Here is a 20,831-nt window from a genome sequence, read left to right on the forward strand (position 1 = left end):
GCTTAGCTTGCTGTCCAAATTCACTAGGTCCAGCCCTGCCACTGCTGCCTAGCAATTTCACCTTCACCTTGTTTTCATCCAGTCTTGAAGGAGAAAAACGTAGCCCCCTCCCAGAAAAACAAAACAAAAAAAGACAAAATGAAAGCTGCCTTCTCCTTGAGAAAAACCCTCCTGAGAAGTGGAACCCACTCTCCTGATGGGCTCCATGTGGCTGGATTGCCCCAGTCTTCAGTTGTTTCCACCTGTTACCTGGATGGACAGGTCAAGCTAGCTTTCTTTTTACCTTTGCAGGATCTGAATCTCTTGAAAAGGAAATTCCACACATTCCCTGCAGTGTATCTGTTTAATTAGCAATTCTCTCTTGTTAGATGGGGAACCCAGACCTGAATATATTGTCACCTAAGGATTGTCACAGTGACAGGCTGTTCTGGATAGGTAAAATTAAGCTTTGCATCATCTAAACTGATCTCCTACATCCCAAAGCCAGTGGCTATACCTGAAAAAGGCCTATCCTTTGTAATTCCCTAGTGTGCTTCTGATAAGGAAGGCACTTGAGCCGTTGGATCTGCAACAAAGCGATGCAGCATAAAATATCTATTTCTTTACCAACTTTTTAACCCTTCCATTCTATTTCCCTTCCGGCTCTCACTTTTTTTTTTCACAAGTCAGTCAACATTCTAAGGCCACTGATCACATTTACCTGCATTAACATGTTTCTCCCCCAAAGAAGTGTCTGTCCTTTTGCAAACCTTCCTGAGTTGGAAGTTATTATTTTGGCTACATAAGAAGAGGTGCTCAAGTTTTCAGAATTCAATCATAGTAAGAGTTAAAAAAAGAGTGGGAAAAAGAGATCTGGGTTAAAGATCTGTCTGTGTAAACATAAATGTACATACGTGTGCCCATGTTTAAAGATACTTGCTATGCACAAAATCACGTACAGTACACATTTTTATTCTCCCTGGAAACCTCTATAAACAAAAGATCACTCAATTAAAACCAACCTCAAAATAAAGTTACTGATGAGTTCTTCAAAATGTGCAGTTCAGAATTACATGATTTCAGTCTCTGCTAAGCAAAGTGTGGCAAAATTCTAGAGTTTCAAATGTTTCCAAACATGGATTATGTACCTATATGGAGATAATCAGAGAAGTGTTCTGCAATATTATAGTCAGAATAGCAAAGAGATGCTGTAAAAACTCTCCTATTCTGGAGCATAGACTAACATGGTGAATGCCCACAAAACTATGCACAAAAGGTATTATAAACATTTGTGGAAAAGAATCTGTATTGCCAGCATGGTACAATAAGAGAAAATGTATTTTATGCATCCTGTTTGGTTCCATGAAATGTTCTTGTTATAAAGATTCTTTTTTCAAAGGATGGTTATAGAACTGTATGGCAAAATCCAACCCGTTATAAAGAAACCTTTGGGGAAGGGAAAAAACAAACAAACCCAATGCCCTTTTTTTTTTAACAGTAACCTTAAAAATGTGTGGCGGCTTTAAATAATAGTCACGCAGTGAAGGCATTTTCCAAAAAGAAAAAGATACTGCGTCACCAATTTTTACTCTATGTACTTTGTACTTGTGCATACTTGCAGTACCATATATCTCATTCCAAAACAAGCTGAGTCACACACACACACATTTCCTCTTTTTCCCAGAATTTCTATTCAAGGACAGAAAGAACAAACAGGCTGCATGGTTTCCCCATCTGTCCATTTCCTAATCAAAGATCTTTGAAGGTCCTCTTTTACGTTCCACTTTGAAAGAGTGCAAATGCCTATGAGGTCCCATTACATTAGCCCCCCTTTATTTTAAGCCTGACAAACATCAGTGTGCCTTTCACACCTTTATTGGGGGGAAGAGGGACAATGAGCCAAGCCTTTTTTAGCTTGTTTTTTTTATCCTTTGTGAATTATTTTTAGCATGGAAGGCAAAAGGTCACATTCTAGTAAGTCTGCAGAGAACCTTTCTTCATTGGCTGTCACCAGAACAGGCTGCCCACCCTTGTCCCCAGGATGCTGGTATTTTGTCCCTGAGCTGTGATGTAAGCTACCTTACTATTCTCTATATTGCAAAACACATCACCAGCTACAAAACACTCAAGAAAATGAAGAAAACCAGGAGAAGAGATTGTTATACCAGGAACTCATTTTACTGTCCCAAGGAGGACTAGGGTCCACCAAGAAAAGCTCAAAAGTTTCAGCAAGTGTTTTGTCTAGTATGCTGACAGAATTACACAATCATAGATCTGGAGGTGTTTCACAGGCCAGAGATCTGGAGCTGAAGCATCTCTCACAGATGGCTATGTCGCCTTGGCTTGATGACCTCCAGCTAAATGCTGTGTTAGGGATAAGCAACCCGCAGCGCTCCAGATACTTTGTATTTCAACTTCCATCCTTCCCAGGAAGCATGGTGAAGAGAAAGACATTGTGGGATTTGTGGTCCAAAGCTTTGCATGGCACCACTTTGCCTATTGTTGAACTAAGACATTAATTCCATAGCTGAGCTTAAGAAGTGTTGTATTCTTTTTTAGAGGGTTTTTAATGCAGGCTCCAAAGTAAGTTGGAATTTTTATTACATAATAGTCATAGACATGGCACTCTCTCAGTTCCCAATTTTGTCTCCCTCTCTCTCTCTCTCACACACACACTCACTCTCCCCACTCCTCATCTAAAGTCCTTTTTGCAAAGTCTCCTGGGATTTGTAGTACCACACTACAAGAGGTTTCACCCAAGGTTCAGCTGAAATCTACTCTCTTCACACCTAGGTCCATTATCCTATATTCTGCTGCTCAGATAGCAAATCTCTGCCCAGTTTTTGATAACTTTTCAAGTCTTTGAAATACATTCCATCTCCCTGTTTGTTCAAATGTACGGGAATCAAAGAGGTTATTTCAAATTTCAGAGTAATCAGGACATACAGTTAATTTACCATGGTTAATGCATTTACAGATAACCAGAAAAATAAAAAGCAATCTCAAAAAAGAAGGAAGGATTTTGAGAAAGATGACAGAATTTGAAATGCTTATACAAAACCAAGATCATTGACTAGATGTATTTATAAATTGTTGCTGAAATATGACACAGGGTCAGAACAAATTAAAAACTGTATGATAAAATGGATGTAAAATTTGAGAAAAATAATTGCAATGGACCAATCGGAAGGGCTATGGAAAAAATCAATAAAATTTACTCCAAGGCACAATTTAATTGATACAAAGTGTTCTACAGATGATACATAAGTATGTTTGCAATTGCTAAGATAGACAAATGTTGGAAATATTATAACAAAGAAGGAACATTTTACCACGTGTGGTGGTTGTGCAAAAAATGCAAAGGTATTGGAAAGAAATACATTAAAAAAAATTAAAAATCTAAAAATAAAATTTGAATTGAAACCACAGACATTTCTATTAGGCATAATTCCAGAAACCATTTATTAAAAAATATTACAATTTTACTAAGATTGAAGCAAGAATAAGCCTAGCACAACATTGGAAAAGAGATACCTTGCCTATGGTATCAGACTGGGAGACTAAAATTGGATAATATGCCGCAAGAACAACATTGACTGAATATATCCACAATAGAAGTTTAGCTAAGTTCAAGCAAGAGTGGCTCCCTTATATAAAATATATCACAGAGCAAGGCAGATTTAGACATCTGGAATATGTTTTTTTTAAGAACTCAAATAGAAACTAACAACAATTACTAATGACTGATGCAAAGTTCAAATATCTAAACAGTGGCTGGTGGTTGGGGATACAAACGGATGGGAAAGGCAGGATATATCACTAAAAAGTAATTTACTTTTTCTTTTTTTTCACTATAGTTCATTTAATTCAGATGTAGCAAACTTTTTGCTTTTTTCTACTTTCTTTGTATTTCAATATTTTAACAATAAACACATGGATTTTAAAAAAAAGACAAAAAGGTCTCATTTGGTGACTGATTTATTGTCAAGGTTTGCAACCCAAGAAAAAAATAGATCTGATCCTGGATATTACTAATTCAAAACAAGACAAAACAAAACACAGCTATTAAGTTAGAGTTGTTCTGTAATACCTCCTAATATTACAAGCATTTTTAAACATATGTTTTATGTCTTTGGCAATGGTAAGGACATGTGTGTGACGTGTGTGTGTGTGTGTGTACAGCTGTTAACAGTGTATATAACAGTATTTTACTCTAAGTAATATAATTACAGAAATACATATGTTTCCCAATGGAAAATAATTTTCACATCCTCTGTTACACCTGGCATTGCTCCAACTGCATACTTATCAGCTTGGTTGCTTAAGGCAGGTTCAACCTCTTCTATTTTGCTGTCCCACTTTGTTCCTATTTTTGTTTCTGAGAAATGCATTGCTAGGTTGAACTGCTAGGATTGTCATTCTTCCAGGTCTAGTTACCTCCTGGGGTCTCCATGAGTTAAATCTAGGAAGGACTGATTCAATGCATATGTGGGGAACCTTTACCTACAGCTCAAGCTACATTCCCTATGCAATGATGGTGGGAAACTGTAATGGTATGGGGGAATGATCTTAGGAGACAAGCGGGAAAGCTGCAGACTGGACAACCATTGTACAAAAGACATCTCAGCCCACAGAAGGAGGGAGGGTGTGGGAAATGTTTCAGAAGGGACTCTCCCTGGTTTTCTGAAGAGTAGAAGAAAAGGAGGGGAGAAATACTTTCAATCTTTCAAGATTCCTTTAATGAAACCTTACAATAAAGATAGAGCTAGTACTCCTGGTTGTGCTTCTTCTCTGGACTACCTCAAAGGGCTAACAGTAACTCACTTTTTGGAGGCAGCCTCCACAGATCCACTCTTTTTCCTGCTATGCAACTGCTTTTGTTGTGAGGGCAAAGTAACAGAGTAGGTTGATTGAACTGGGGAAAAAATGAATCTAGACCTAGGGTAAATCCATGCACGGTTGTTACCAGAAGATGATTGTCTGAAACCCCTTCTATATAGTGGTTATTCTATGTGATGAGTCTTATATATAGCATAAGATATGGGGAGAGAGAGACCAAATTTGCAGAGGTCAGAGCTAGCTACTGGTGGGATGAAAATCAATATGTGATGGGACAGTGAACATTGTGACTATTTTATACATTTTATGCTCTGTCACAAGACTGGCCACCTGAAGCTATTTGAGGTAAGAGATGACAGGCAAAATGTAACAAAAGCCCACAAACAAAACAAAGGGCAAAGACAATTTTTCAGTAAAGCAAATGGAAAATCTACCTGAAGACAAACATTCTTTTGAAGGTGTCCAAATTATTCTGCATCTGTCCAAAATTATTTCGCAAAGCAAAATTGCTGAAATACATTTCTCTTACTGAGATTATAATTTAGCACTGACATGAATGGCAACAAATGGATCCTCAGCATCATTGCTAATGTTAAAATAAGCAGTGCCATCTCCATGGACATGGATTTTAATTCCAGTACAGATATTACCCTCCTTCTGCCCAGATATAATATCACAGTAAATTCCTTCAGGAAGGCCAGTCTGCAAAGTCGCAGTCAGATTCCTATTAATAAAGAAAAGTTTTCAAGTGAGGCAAATGTAGTGATTTTATATCATACTGTTTTACCCCTTAGATTAATTTGTTGCTTTGAGACTATATTTTGTAATGCAATGCCCAATATTGGTGTTCAATTTTCCAGTCCTAAATCAAAGTGCTGGTTTTTAGTATTTAAAATCCCAAAGCACACTATGTTGGGCTTTCTTGACTGTGTCTCTATCCCTTCCTATAGATGTGTACTTCATTTTTTTCATGTACATTTTGCTTAAGAATGTTTTGAACTGAAATAATAAGAATTGGCTCATGGGCCCCAACTGCTTTGCAAAGTAGTTTGTACACTACTGTCGCTATGGTGAGTTGTGTGTGACCACACTCTTCTTTCAACAGTACTTTGTAAAAGTGCAGTCCCAAAGATCAGCTAAAAGCTGCCCAGAGTTGTTCGGAATCAGGTAGCGTACCAATTTAATTAATTAATGGTCATTTTACTAAATAAACAAAGTGAAATAAACAACTTCCTGAGAGTGTCTGAGTCTGACTAACCTGATTTATGAGACATATAGTAGCCTTTCCAAACCCAGTACATTCCAGTTATCTTGGACTACAGCTCCCATATCCTCTAGCCAGAAGAATCAATGGCAAGCCTAAATGGAATTTATGGAATCTGTAGTCACAGAACTGAAAGGCGTTTGGTTCAGAAACGCTGCTATGTGGTCCCAGGTTCCAACACAATTTCTGTCTTCCTATATGAAAAATCTCTTTTACTTACCAGTCATCATTATTGAAGACAATAAATCCTTGGTTGCCACGACCAAATGCCACTTGATTGCTGTTATTGTCCCACCAATTGGTAAATGGCTGCCCATTCACAACATTGCGGAAAATAACCATATTTCTTGGAGAAGAGAAGGGAAAATAATTGTTTAGAATCTTGATCTACATTAGCTTTTTCCCAGCTTGATGTGTTGCATGTAGAGGCTCATAATTCTGGCTGGAAATTATGGGAATTGAAGACCAGTTGACCTGGAGAATGACAGGTTGGGAAGCATGCGTATCTTTGTGCTGGAGTAGGAGTTGTGAAATTTTCTAACCTTATTTGACGCCACCGATGTTCACAGATCCAGCCATTGCCACAGGTTGTGTCTGGATTAATTGATACAGGTTTAGTTGATCCATCTTCATAACTGGGAGGTCCAACCCAGTCATTAATATCCTGGTTGTTAAATATGAATTAGGGAAACTTAAACATATTTAAAAATGGTGAAAAAATGTGAATAAATTAAAACAAACATTAAAATATATAAACTAGACTAGGCTGGTTGAGGATCATTTATTATATTGCTGGAAAGTGACCAGAATAAATCCTGGCCTATCATCATATATTTGATTTGCCAGAGGAGGTGCCATGCTAAATGTATCTGCGCAGCTAGCACAAACAAGGAGCAATCTGAGCTAGAACCCCCTCTCTCTTTTTTTATATATAATTTTATGAAAAGTTTTAAAAACAAATGTAAAAACTAATACAAACTAATAAAGTAAGGAAGAAAAAAGAAAAAGAAAAAATCAAAGAGAAAGCAAAAAGTGCAAGAAAGAAAAAGAAAAATAGAAAAGAAAGAAAAAAAGATACAAAGAAGTGGCTTCTGATCTTCTTTACAGCAGGTATAAGTGCAATTATAAATGTACCTCTTTCTCTAAAGTTACATCATGACTCTCTTCTTTGTATAATCTATCCTATCTAATCATTAAAACCATAAATCATAAGGTTGGGCTTTTTTTGTTTTATGCAAAAAGTCCATAAAGGGTTTTCAGTCAGCAATAAACGTAGATATTGTCTTTTCTCTAATCAAAGAAGTCAATTTGGCCATCTCAGCAAGTTCTATCATCTTCACCATCTATTGTAGGTATTGCCAAATCTTTGCATCTTTGTGTGTAAAATAATCTCGCTGCAGTTATCATGTACAAAAAAAAGAAGTTCCCTGACTTTTTTCCAACTGTTTGTCCAGCAGTCCCAAGAGGAAGACTTCTGGTCTCAATCGTATATTCATCTTTAAAATCCTCTGAATCAGTGTATGTATTTGAATCCAAAATTTTTTAGCTTCTTTACACGTCCACCAAGCATGATAAAATGTCCCTTCTTGTTGTACTCTCTCATGTACTAGAGTTTTTGTTTTAAGCAGATAAAAAAAGAATGGATGAACACATAACAACGGCATATCCCCTTAAAAACTGAATTAGTCCACTTTATCTCTTTGGGTGTCTTACTAGTGAAAATGCAGATAAGACATATTGTTTGGCTAATGTCTAAAACAAAGATACATCAGAACAGTTGAGCCAGAGATGACTATGAGCCCCAGGGGCAGAGTTTTCTCTTATATTACTGATTTAATTCAAGACCTCAGGCCTAAACTTATTTACTTAAAGCCTCAGGCCTAATCTTTATTACTCAGTGGTCAAGGGCACAATTAAGAAATGACAGGACCTCACTACTCTCCCAACTGTACCTCCTAATTAGCCTTAAGAGGCACATATGTCTAGTAGTTATGAAATAACTATAGTAAAATACTGTTTGAATAGAATGGTTTTATTTGGAATTTAATTCATTAATAACAGTTATTTCACAATTATATGAACCTCCCTGGGACTCTTGTCCCTGTGTCAAATACTTTTTCCTCCCCCACTCCATTTACTGAAACTTGTAATCATATTATTATTATTATGGTTGGTTGTACAGTCAGCCAGATCTTTAGACTAGATCTGGCATTTTTATCTACCTACTGAGTCCTTCCCAAGGACCTGAGATAGGCAGATGTTGTTTGATGGTCTTAAAGGTATCGTTGCAGAATGTAAGCTGTTCCAAGTAAAGGTGACTTTTGCAATTGACTGATGGTGATTTTGTCAATGCCGATGGTCTTCAAGTGGTGCTCTAGACCTTTTTGGGATTGCACCCAAGGAACCTATTACTATTGGTACTATCTTTGCTCTTGTTTGCCATATTATTATTAAATAATAATAATAATAATAATTATTATTATTATTATTATTATTTCAAATACTTTTTCCTCCCCCCCATTTACTGAAACTTGAATCATATTATGATTGGTTGTACAGTCAGCCAGATGTTTAGACTGGATTTGGCATTTTTATCCACCTATTGAGACCTTCCCAAGGACTATTACTATTTCTATAATATATTTCTAATATTTCTATTTCTATAATATATTATATAATATATAGACACATATTTTATTATTACAGAGAATTATTTTTACTACTACTACTACTACTACTACTACTACTACTACTAATTAAAACTGCCTTTCATCCCCAAAATATCTGTCTGGTCTAGAAAATAATACCACAAAACAGAACACACTAATTAAACGATGTAAAAAGCCATAAAATATCAAAGGACCAACAAACTGGTGAAATGGCCCCCCAAACAACTATGAATAGCTTTATCCCAACAATGAAAAGATATTAATGATGGTGCTGGTTGCATTTCTATAGAGAAATATTTTCAGGCAATGGCAGCCTGGTATATAGAGAAGCATTATTTCAGTTATATTAAGTTTCAAGTCATTTAAAGCTTTAAAGGGGATGTGACTGGACGTGAAGCTCCCTCAGAATTGTTTTGGTATATGGCAATAGCAACTTCAGGGACAAACTTCAGTTCAACCCCCATGCAATGCATTTCAGCAGTGGGGTGCAACCTGTAGCCCCAGGAGCCCTGAAGTCTCCAAACTCCTTCTTTGTAGTACACAGAACCTCTCTGACAATGTGGCTGAAAAGTGACAGCAGAGTTCCCCTCACTGCATGGTGAGAAAGAGATGTACAGGTAGTCCTCGCTTAACAATCCTAATTTGGACTGGAATTTTATTGTTAAGTGAAGTGTTCGTTAGGCGAGGTCCATGTCTTTGTTAGGCGAGGACCTCACACTCCTGCCCTGCTAACATGGACAATATTATGAAATACTGTTGAGGGTGAAGAGGAATCAATGTAGCCACATCATTCTCCTAATAAAAGACACCCATCAGGGCACCCCAGATTCCATCTTTCTTGTGGAGAGGTGAAGTTCAACTCCTTTACACTATTTACATAATAAATAGATGCCACTCATTTCCCCAAGCTGTTTGTTAAGTTTACAAAATAGACACTGACCTTTCCATTTTCAAAATATCTAGGCCAGTGGAAACTTGACATGACTCTTGTAAAGCCATACGGATGTGCAAGCATGAAGCCAACTCCCATTTTATAGAGCCTAAATATGGAATAAAAGAGAGAACCAGAAACTAAGATTTATATTTCTCTAGCAAGAAGAGGACTTAGTCAGGCCTTCTGGACCTGATGCTAGACATTTTGGTGCCTGAGATCAAGAGAAAAGATAGCTACCTCCATTCCACACACACAGAAGCAATCTGGATTGATAGTTAAATCTTTTTTCAACGCAGGTCTTTTAGTGGAGTTGAGAGTAACTGGCTAGTTTAAGGGATGCAGAACAGGCTGCGTGGCACTCACAGCTCTGCCTTCCAAAAGAGAGGAAGAACTGAAGGACTCAGGAAGAACAATTGAGAAACCGTTGCTACTATCCCAAATCCTCCTACCTGAGGCAGTTGCCCCACTTAGCCTAAAGAAGCAATCAGCAGGTGAACCTTCAAAAGTGCTTCTCACCTGGCATCCCAGAAGGTCAAAATGGAAGCTCCACCAGCCCCGTGACCTCTCTGATTATCATGATTGTCTACAAAGACCACAGCTTTATCAGAAGGCATAAAACTCCAGCCTTCACCCCAGTTCCTAAACAGACGAGAGCAAGAGTCAGATGAACTGTGTTCAGGAATCTTAAAAAACAGAAAAGCTATAAAGCAAAATTACTTCAAATAAGCCATCTTTTCTCCATTCCACTTGCGAATGACTGTCCCTAGTTTTGCACCGTATTTGAATTCAGTTACTCGGCCATTTCCGAAGTACTCATTGGATTTAATGCTCTCCCCACCTAGATCAATCACCTGATGGAAATCAAAAGAAAAGTTATTGTGGCATACAACTTTTAGATGGAAAAGACAACATATATTTTGCATAAATATGTCTAACAGCTTAACACAGTTCGAGTTATCTCCTGATAAAATAAAGCAATGAAAAAAATCCAGTATGCAGTCTATGCTGAATAGGATCTTCCTTCCCACTAAGCTTTATTTTTTATATTTTTTATATTTTTAAAATATATTTTGTATTTATTATATATAAATTATATATATATATATATATGTATGTATGTATGTATGTATAAATATGTATAAATAAATATATATTTTATATAGTTTGCTTGTCTGTGGCTTAGCATGCTGTGCAAATGCTGTCAATGAGTTTCTAAACCAAGACTTAAGTTTTAATATGAATCCAACCAACTCAGTAAACCCAGCTATGTAAACCATCACTTAGTGAACTATAGGAATGCAGACGCAATAATTGGTCTCCAGCTTTGCCTACAGGCTAATTGCATATGTACATGCTTTAATGTGGCCTGGTTCACACATCAAGGTATAACTTGATGTTCACCTTCAAGAAATGAATAGCATAGAATCACTTCATATTACTTGCTTTTCAGTGGAGTCAGTTCACACAAACAATTAGAAGCCATCAAGTTTATTAATGAATTCATGGGTATATTTGCCAGAATATCTTAACAGCAATATGCAGGCCAGTCTAAATAATGTTGAATACATAAAGAAATGATGTTACAAGGCTATTATCTACAAAAAGCCAAGAAACTCTTCTCTTTCTAAAAATGGTCCTTCCAAACGCTAAATTGTCAGCATGCAATGGTGGGTTTGGGGCATAAATTAAAGTCTACATATATTCCACACCAGCTTTGGAATTATGATCTTTTAATCTATTATTTTTAAATTGTTTTAATTAGGTGACTTATTATTATTACTACTACTACTTCTACTAACAAATAAGATTATTTTCTCATTTTGTTGTATTGCTTCTAACCTTGGCTTTTACCTGGAACTGGAGCCCTAGGAAAATGTTCAGTCTTGCCATTTTCCCAATCTTTGTATTCATTCAGTATTGATCCTTGGTATGAAATGGATACATAGGCAGTTTACCTCTTGGAAGATGAATGGCCTTGTCCCTTCAGCAAACCACTCTGTGCTGAGATTTTTTAGTTTGTCTAGAAATGCTTTCATATCTCCAGGCCACATGTGCTTGGCAGCATCTATTCGAAATCCTGCCACACCAATGTCAATTAGATGGTTCATATACTCTGCAACTTTGGAACGCACGTAGTCCTTCTCTAGTGCAAGATCAAGAAGACTAACAAGGCGACAGTCCCGAACCTGTTCAGAAAGTTTATTTAAAGAAATCAACTGCTCTTTTCCAACATAAACAGACCCTAAAGTCTCCAAGGTTGTCCTTGGATTCTCTGATTAGCAAAGAAAAGGTGGGGGCGGGGAGGGGGAGGGGGTCAACCTTTAGGATGGGTTGTAGATAATACAATCTGGAATATAGCAGATTGTCATTTAAACCTAATCTGGTGTTAAAATCCCCAGCTATAGCAACATGAGCTTGGGAATGCAACCAAAGATTATTAATGCAGATTTCCACTTTTGACCAGATTTCTACAATTTGAGGGTGAGTGGTGTTAGGAATATATAAACATTTACTGTATAAGGAGCAAATTCTCATGGATGACTGCTTGTGCAAAACTGTCAAAGGGATCTAGAGGAGTGAGCTCAGGGTTAAGAGTGACTGAAGTATGAATTCTCAAGTCTACATGGAATCTCCCTCATCTTGTTTCAAGGACTGCCAGAAGTGACGAGGATTTATAGCCTTCAGTATACAGATTGCTAGCTCTCCAGGACTTCTAAAATAAAAGAATATTAAACTGGGTAATATAACTCATGAAGGCAGACTTCCTTGTTCTGACTTCCCATCCAGCAATGTTCCAGGAGAGCGATGACAATGATTCAGGCAATCATACAAGTCAATGGAGTTTTCATGGTGTTCCAGAATGCTATTCAAATGGGCATCCTGCACATGAGGATTTCCCAGCTAGCAAATCACTAGCACAGAGGTCTAATCTGGCCCTTAGGGACAGTCCATCAGGCCTGCAGGTCTTCAGATCAGTCCCATCCCCAAAACCTTGGTCAGGCTGGACAGAAGTTGATTGTGCTAGCCCTGCTTCACTCACCCTTCATCCCTTTAATTTTAAGATGTCTCATGGAGAAGGCATATGAAAGCTCCCTGCCAAGCCCATGAAATTGGAGCAGAGTGAAATTACCAAAAGTTCTGATAGCTAAGGCACACACTGTTTTCTTAAAATAGAAGGCATTATTTATACTTTTTTTTAAAAAAAATCATAGCATATTAAAATAGTGCTTATTCTCAGAGGAGCCGTTGCAGCTGAGGTCTTGACTGTTCTCCCAAAATTGGTTCACCTTGCATGGTGGATTTTTTTTTTTTTTTTGGTGAGGACTGTTTCTATTCTCCCAAACTTTTTTCATGTTTCCAGGTTAAAAATTTGTTGCCGGTCATTACCCTGTTACTGATCTGTGGTTGGTCTGACCACAGTTTTTTTGTGGTCAGTATTAATGGCAGTATTATCTTTGATTGCATTCATGTATTTCGCTTTTTTAACGTTTATTTTGGGAACTGTCCAGAGAGATTGTTGGGCAATATAAAAACTTGCTTATTGCAATCAATAAATAAAACTGACTTTGAAAATTCATTCACTGTGGGCAGGTAATTCCTCTGTGTCCCAGCATAAAATATAATGCAGGGATATAGCACAGTGCCCTCTCATTAATGGCGCATGATTAAAAAAAGGATCGTGTGGAGACTCAGTGGGTAGCCATCTCTATGGGTAGATTTACCATGCACTCACAGGAGTCTTAATGTTTTAATGATTTTATTTTATGGAACATGGCAACATACAGCTTCAGAACTGCTGAAGCAGAAAGTATTGAAGTAAATTAACCAAAGTTTGGACTGAGTAGCCATATTTATAGATCACACCAAGCCATAGTGTAGAAGTACAGATTACGTGTCTGTGTGATTATGCACCTGTGTGTGTGTAATAATAAACTACACACACACACACACAGAGATGAATAATCACATACACGCATAATACACACACACACACATAATGTTCCATGTAACACTTGAAGTTGAAAAAAGATGAGGGAGGGGAGGGAGGGAGGAGGAGAGAGATGTTCGTTTCTATAGCACACTCACAGAATGGGCTGGGCAAAAAACAGATGTTTTGGTCAGTTGGGGGGGGGCAATATTGGGAGGTTTAATGGGAAGGTTGGCCAAGACCTAACTCATTTTGCTCCTTAAATCCCCTTAACGTGGGTAAAAAAATAGCCTGGAGTTGGTGGGAATAGAGAGTTTTTAAGTAGTAAAATGGGAGGGGGGGATTAAAACTTTGCAAGGCTTACCGCATACATTTTGCACTTTAAAATTCCCCTAAATGCTACCAACAGAGGTACAAATGTCTGCCCCTTTCACTCTGGCAAGGTTCCTAATGTGGCACTGGGACCACATGCAATCCACAGGTTGCCCACCCCCTACTTTAGCATGGCAAGGCTGAATCTAGCTGAATGTCAGCTTAAGTGTACCTCCTTTCATCATTTTTACCACAGCCAGGAAACCTAAGAAACCTTTACCTATGTATTAACCACAGGTTAATGCCTCTAAATCAGAAACTGGGGCCAGTATTTACTGTTTTAAGCCTTGCCAGTTTCATGGCTCAAACTGTCATTCAGGTTAGCCATAAGTTGTCAGTTTGGATGACAGAAGAAGTTATGGCTAAGCAAACACGGGAGCAAAATGATCAATTACATTCCCGCAGGCCCCCTGGAAGGGACACACCCAAGCCCAGGGCCCACTGAGCACCTGGCCCATCAGCCACAGGTCTTAGACCTGTGCACTGGGACCCAGAAAAGCTTGTATCTCTCTACAGCTCACAGAATTAAGCCAAGTCAGAAAATAACCTTGATAAGGGTGTATGGGGGGGGGGCGGGGAGAGAGAGAGAGAGAGAGTAAAAATGTATGCATGTATGATTCTCCCTAAGAAATCCTAGTTGGTGTTTCTAAGGTTTTATTCTTCTGCTCACAGATTACACATGATTCTAGGACAACCACACACATATACACGCGTACATGCATTTTACTTGTATTCAGTTCCATATGCTCAGCATCATATTCATACTAGTGGCTAATCGTGTGAATATTGGCTAATAGACTCATGAAAGATCAGCATATTGTTATTGGGTATCTACTGTACGTTCTATCTGCAGGTGCCATAAACCTGGCTTAAACATGATGCTGTTCATATGCAGAGTCGCCTGGCATGACGGATATCAAATGTGTCACCATTAGAGAATAAAGAACAGAATGCATATATATAATGAATTCAGAAATGTACCTGGTAAAGGTCATTATAATTTTCTATCTCTCCACTTGTAGTTTTGCATTTCCCATCATTGAAGTCCCACCCGGAATAGGGTACAGCAGGAAAATCTCGCTTCCCTGAATCAAAGTAACTTCCACATGTAGAATAGTGGCCAGATCCAGCAGCAGCCCCACACATATGGTTGACAACAGCATCCACATAAATGTATACCTGAGCAGGGAATAGTCGATCAGGTTATATTTGTAAAGCAATTTGAATGGAGGCCCTGCTCCGTGTGCATTGGGGAGGGGGGAGAAGTGCTTCATGACATCATCGTGCAAATTATATAAGCTGGTGCAGAATGCGGCGGCGCGGACAGTTCTGAATGCCCCTAGGAGGGCACATATAACACCACTGTTGCGTGAGCTGCATTGGTTGCCAGTTTGTTTCTGGGTCCAATTCAAGGTGTTGCTCACCACCTTTAAAGCCCTTCATGGCACAGGAGCAGGTTAACTGAGGAACCGCCTCACCCAGTTATTTCAGCCTGCCCCACTAGGTCCAGCAGAAGGGGCAGGTTGCAGACCCCACCGGTCAAGGAATTTCGATTGGTGGGGTCTAGGCAGAGGGCCTTTTCTGCTGTGGCTCCCACCCTATGGAACATCCTGCCTCCCGAGGTCCGGTGTGCCCCCTCCCTCATGGCCTTCAGAAAAGGGGTTAAATCCTGGCTCTGCCAGAAGGCCTGGGGGCCAGATGGGGGCTTGCATCTGTGGAGATGGCTGGTGGGGTGATGGGTTTGGCCCCCCCCAGCATCTTGAAGGTTTAGGGCTAAAATTTATAGGGGGGGGTTTAGGACATTTTTAATGCATGTTTCTATTTTAATTATTTATGGTTTTTAGCCATTGTTGGAGGGATTGGTGTTTTTTTCCTTTTTTGTTATTGTGAGCTGGCCAGAGTCACCTGTTGAGAGATGAGCGGCATACAAGTTTAATAATAAAGAAATAAAGAAATAAAGAAATAAATAATCCATGCCTGTTCCACAATGGTGTCATGATGACATCACCCTGTGACATCATAACCTGTTCTGTGGCAATGTCATATGCACATGACATTCATCTTTTTCTTTAATCATGGACAAGGCAGATATTCTGTGGCTTGTGAAAGACCAATGTTACTTTCTGTCCCAATGGAATTAGAAGTGTAGCTTCAGAAGAATAGGTAAGAATACTGATAAGCTATAGATCAGGAAGCCTCCAAATCAAACATGAATCCATCCATACATCCACAATTTGGCCTTAACTGGATAATCATTTTCTCAAGGCAGTCTGCCTTCCACAACAGGGGGATATTAATAGCTAATTGATCGTAAAGATCATTGAGTAAAGACTATATGTGTGAATACTTGGAGTGTGTTGCTATGCAATTGCAAGGTATTATAATTGCATATTCCCACTCTCTTACCGGCACAATTCAAGATGCTGCAATGTTTTTAACTGCTCATATTCAACATACCTTAGAAACACTTTCTCCCTTGAGCTTCCATTACTACCTTTGAAAGCTACCCAACTGCCCTGTTAATGATACCATCTGTGCACCGGGCTCAGTTAAAGGCATGGAAATCACATTCCTGGCAGGTGCCCCATTCCCAGTGATGAAATACTTCCCCAGACTGATTTGCCAAAGTACAGTTCTGAGCTTTGTGCACTGGCAGTATCACAGCCAAAGAGTATCAGATAAAACCCGTTGTGTTTGTGAGGGCTATCATCAGTCCATCCCTCCAGAATCTGCTCCAGTCCTAATTTACATTTCACCTTTCTCTGTAGGGCAGACATAAAACAGCAGCAATGAAACAATTTACAAAAACAGTAGATGATTTCATAGTCAAGATGAGCTTTGCTTTCCCATGCTGTGCTTTTTGAATGTGCCTTATCGATCCTTCCTCCGTTCCAAACTCAGGGAAGGATGGTGGCTGGTTTGTGTTCCCAAAATAGCTCCTATTACTACACCTTTATTATTTAGACCCAGCTTGTAGATCAAGGTCCTGGCTGACTAGGAATGATGCAAAACACAGTTCTCCTGATTCCCAGCATTGATAAGTCAACACGGGCTGTAGTGTCTGGTGTTTGACAAATGTAACTGTGACAAATGTAATTTTCATGATTCCTGACCTTTCTAGGCACAGGCAATCACATGAACTATCCTTTTTGCAGGCTTGGATGCTTCTTTGTGTGCTTATGGAATCATAGACGACTATATCATATAGCAATAATACCTGAAATCCACCCAATAACTTTTGTCCTCATTTTGGCAATTCAAAGAAAAGGGGATATCAGGTAGCCTCTCAGCATTAGGGAGACTCTAGAATTGATATTTTCTGGAATGTGATGATTTGTAAGGGGCTAATCTTAAATTGGATGAGTTTAGGATGTTAAAGACCATTTTCTATATTAATCCAACTAAAATGGTTCTATTCTGAATTGGGTAAAGGGAGGTGGGCCCATCACTAGTTTGAGAGAACGCAAGCTATAATTTAAGAATGCATATCACTGGTATGGAAGCACAGTTAATTTGAACTGAAAGTCCTAAACAGAATCTCAGATCACTTACTCCAACATTGTTACATCTGATCACCATGTCTTTAAATTCACTCTCATTTCCAGATCGTGAACATAGCTGGTAGCTGATGGGTTGGTATCTTTCCCACCATGGTCTCCATGGTGTTGTAACGACAAGGTTTTCATTTGGAGGAGAGATCTGTGAATTAAATAATATAATCAAACAAGATAGAGCATCATTTCAGTAATTTAGTGGCAGGCTGAAAATGCTTTTTTACATTTTTCCCATTCCATGGGAAAAAGACAACATAGGGAGATTTTCTATGGTACAACCCTTACCTTGATTTGAAAGCCCTTGGGTTTTTTTCCAAGTTATCTTAAGGAATCCTTTTAAAAGACAGTTTGGAAAAGCCCAGTGTGCAGACAGCCCACAGCTTTCCCTTACTTTTTCCTGCTCAAGTTCATGGGATTTCTTGAATTCTTCAGATTCACATTTGAATCAAAACCTTAGAGTGACTACAAATCCTCTGAGTTCTGTTTCAATTAAGCAAAGGCCTGTAAAATCTCTTCTGGCTTCATGAGCATGTCCCTCATGCAGTCAATTTCCCCATCCTTTCAAAAGAAAACATTTATTAGGAGAAAACTGGGAGAACTGGCTAGAAGATGAATTCACTGCAGGAGTGAGTTACACTCTGAATTCACCCCTATTACTCTACAACATGAACATGTAATCCATTTGATGCTCAGAATATTATTCTATCATAACTGAGCAATAGGCTTGCTTGTTCATTTGACAAATCATTGATTTCTACTGGGTCGCAATAAATTTTGGATATGAAGTGAGACTGACTGCCTTATTTTCAATGCAAACAGCAACTTGTACTGGGTTAATAAAGTAAGCATGATGCATTGTACATTAAGCATATTGGTATGCCAGCTACAGCCAAGCTAGAAAAGTTGCCATGCTTTCATTTTATATATATTCTTAACAAGGTACTGGAGGAACATTCACTTTATGGTATAGAACCCTCTCTGTATATATAGAACTCTAGTGATTATATATTAGATAGCATGATAAATTAGGTATTCCTCGTTAAAATAAGTTATTTGCGATACATTGTTTTGAAAAATGTAAAAAATGCTGGTCTAGGTTGTTGTATTACATGATGGGTAATAATAAATCCCATTATTTTCCTACTTCTTGGGATGAATGTGGGAACATGTTCATCATTGGATGGAAAGACATAACTATCTGCATCTGATGATGCATTACCATTAGCAAAATGATCCTCAATAAATGCTCCTCAGCTTTAATCCTCTGCAGTGTTTTCATTTCTGCAATGTCCATTATACATAATATAGTCATTAAAGAACATAGCAAAATGATTTTGTTTTCTTTCTGCTGTGCCAGAAGCTCCTTATGATTGATGAAGTAGTTAATTAAATGGCAGTTGAGGTGCTCAGGTTGTCACATTGAAAATAAGTGTTGAGTAAATCTGCAATCCGGGTGTCTGTTGATGCAACAACTCTTCTACCAGTATCCCTCTCATTATTTATTTGCCTTCATTTAACCAAGTTTCAGCAACCAGTCGAATGCTTGAAAATAAATTGAATTGCAAATTTGATGCCAGATTTGATTGGAACACTTACAGGTAGGTGTCAGACTTCATACAGATTCACTCAGTGTACCAGTACGTGAGTTTGCTCTACATTAGAAATAGGCCAATGCAACCCTTTCACTGTCACATCTCTTTATAGAAGGTTCATCCATTTAGGCCAGTCCTTCCCAAACTAAGCTGTTCTTCAGGTGTGAGAACTTCAACTCCCAGAATTCTCAGCAATTGCCATACTGACTGGGAAGTCCTGGAAGTTGAGTTTGCATGCTTGAAAGGTAATTTAGTCTTATATTTATTATACCATGAAAAAAAAAAAAATCTCCCCAGCCCTTCACTATTGTTAACATTGGTTATTTTCAATTTCAACTGAATTCAATTACTATTTTCTTGGAATTAGAGAAGTTGTGCCAAAGACATAGACATCTTTCCCAGATGTTCTCATGAAAGTCTGCTTACCTGAACTCCACCAAATCCATTAGGCGCTAAGTAACGTTCACATTCAAGAGCAATGTCGTTCCAACGCCATTCAAAGAGGTGAACAATAGACGTCCTTCCAGGCAATGTATTTGGGCTATATTGAGCCCAACAAAGCTCCAGAGCAGCAAGGAGAATTAAAATCCACATGTTGCTATGGGCAATGGATCTTTCTCTGCTCCCAGTTGTAGTTTTCAGTATTTATATTTCTGGTACAGCTCAAAGTACATATCAGTCATGATACACAGTTGGCTACATTTAGCAAATTTCCTTTAATCAAAGGTCACACCATTTGATGGTTTAAACAAGGGAAACAGGTGAAGATAAGGAACTAAATTCTCTGGGAAACAACTTTGAATGCATAAACCAGGATAAGATTCAGTGTGATTGATCACATCTGTGTTTTCTGCTAAATAACTTAGATAATGTACTATCTGCTTCAAGGAGATCTGCAAGTCAAACAAACCGCAGTGGCCTCCAGCACAGATCTGTTCTTTATAAGACTCTCTCCCCCAATTATCAAGAAATAATACATAAGCGTAACCTAGCACGAAGCTCATGGGAATAGTCCAATACATTTGGCTGCTTGAAATTGAATGGCAAAAAATAAATACCAGCCAAGACCAAAGTATGCCATCTGAGCCAACAAAACTCATATAGCTCTCCTCTTCTCCCAATAAACATAGAATATAGTAAGAATAAAATCTTGCTACTTTTCCATGACATTAAAAAACTGAAGCAGCTGCCTCCTTCTACACAAAGGTAGGGAGCTGATAGTTTATCTTGAGCTCAACCACCTCTCCTGAATTCTGTGGATCTTTGAGTTCCGTAGACCTGAGTTATTCTGCACTGGGGAGATCTTGCATGAAGCGCTGGGCCCATAGTAAAGCAGCAGAGATGGCCTTTGTTATTTGCTCTGCCTTTGGCTCTTCCTCTCGCTCATCTGTCATCAGTCCTGTAGCCAAAGTGAGGTTGGAGATTTCCACATATAAAGGTGTTTTGCTACATGTAGGATTTGTATTTCACTTTTTAAAATGATTTTCTAAAATTTGTGATACAAAACTTGGTTTGGGCAAGAGATGCTATTATCTGGAAAAGAGAAAAAGCTATAGGAGATAATCATTTTTCTTTTTTTCATCCTTTTCCCTTGATACCCATTGATTAGTGGAAGCCGCTTTAATACCCTGGAGGAGTGAGGAAAATTCTTATCAGGAGCTGATAGGAGGTTAAGATTTTTTGTCAGTCCTCCAAAGCTT

At 38.4% G+C, this 20,831-nt stretch overlaps 1 protein-coding gene across 1 annotated transcript; it reads right to left on the reverse strand.

Moving 5' to 3' along the window:
- Positions 1 to 3,941: 3,941 nt before the first annotated feature.
- LOC103059250 (pancreatic alpha-amylase-like) lies at positions 3,942 to 19,866 on the reverse strand. The gene is made up of 10 exons (XM_007424772.4): positions 19,558 to 19,866; positions 17,538 to 17,684; positions 14,967 to 15,164; positions 11,641 to 11,871; positions 10,403 to 10,536; positions 10,202 to 10,324; positions 9,692 to 9,791; positions 6,625 to 6,746; positions 6,303 to 6,428; positions 3,942 to 5,542 (listed from the first exon to the last, which is right to left on the reverse strand). The coding sequence occupies exons 1-10, from the start codon at positions 19,723 to 19,725 to the stop codon at positions 5,353 to 5,355; spliced, it is 1,539 nt and encodes a 512-aa protein (XP_007424834.1). The 5' UTR covers positions 19,726 to 19,866; the 3' UTR covers positions 3,942 to 5,352.
- Between the last annotated feature and the right edge of the window lie 965 nt (positions 19,867 to 20,831).

Source organism: Python bivittatus, unplaced genomic scaffold, assembly GCF_059951505.1.
Source record: "Python bivittatus isolate LINGU-HERP-01145 unplaced genomic scaffold, Pbiv_v1 ctg000700_np1212, whole genome shotgun sequence".
Taxonomy (NCBI): Eukaryota; Metazoa; Chordata; class Lepidosauria; order Squamata; family Pythonidae; genus Python; species Python bivittatus.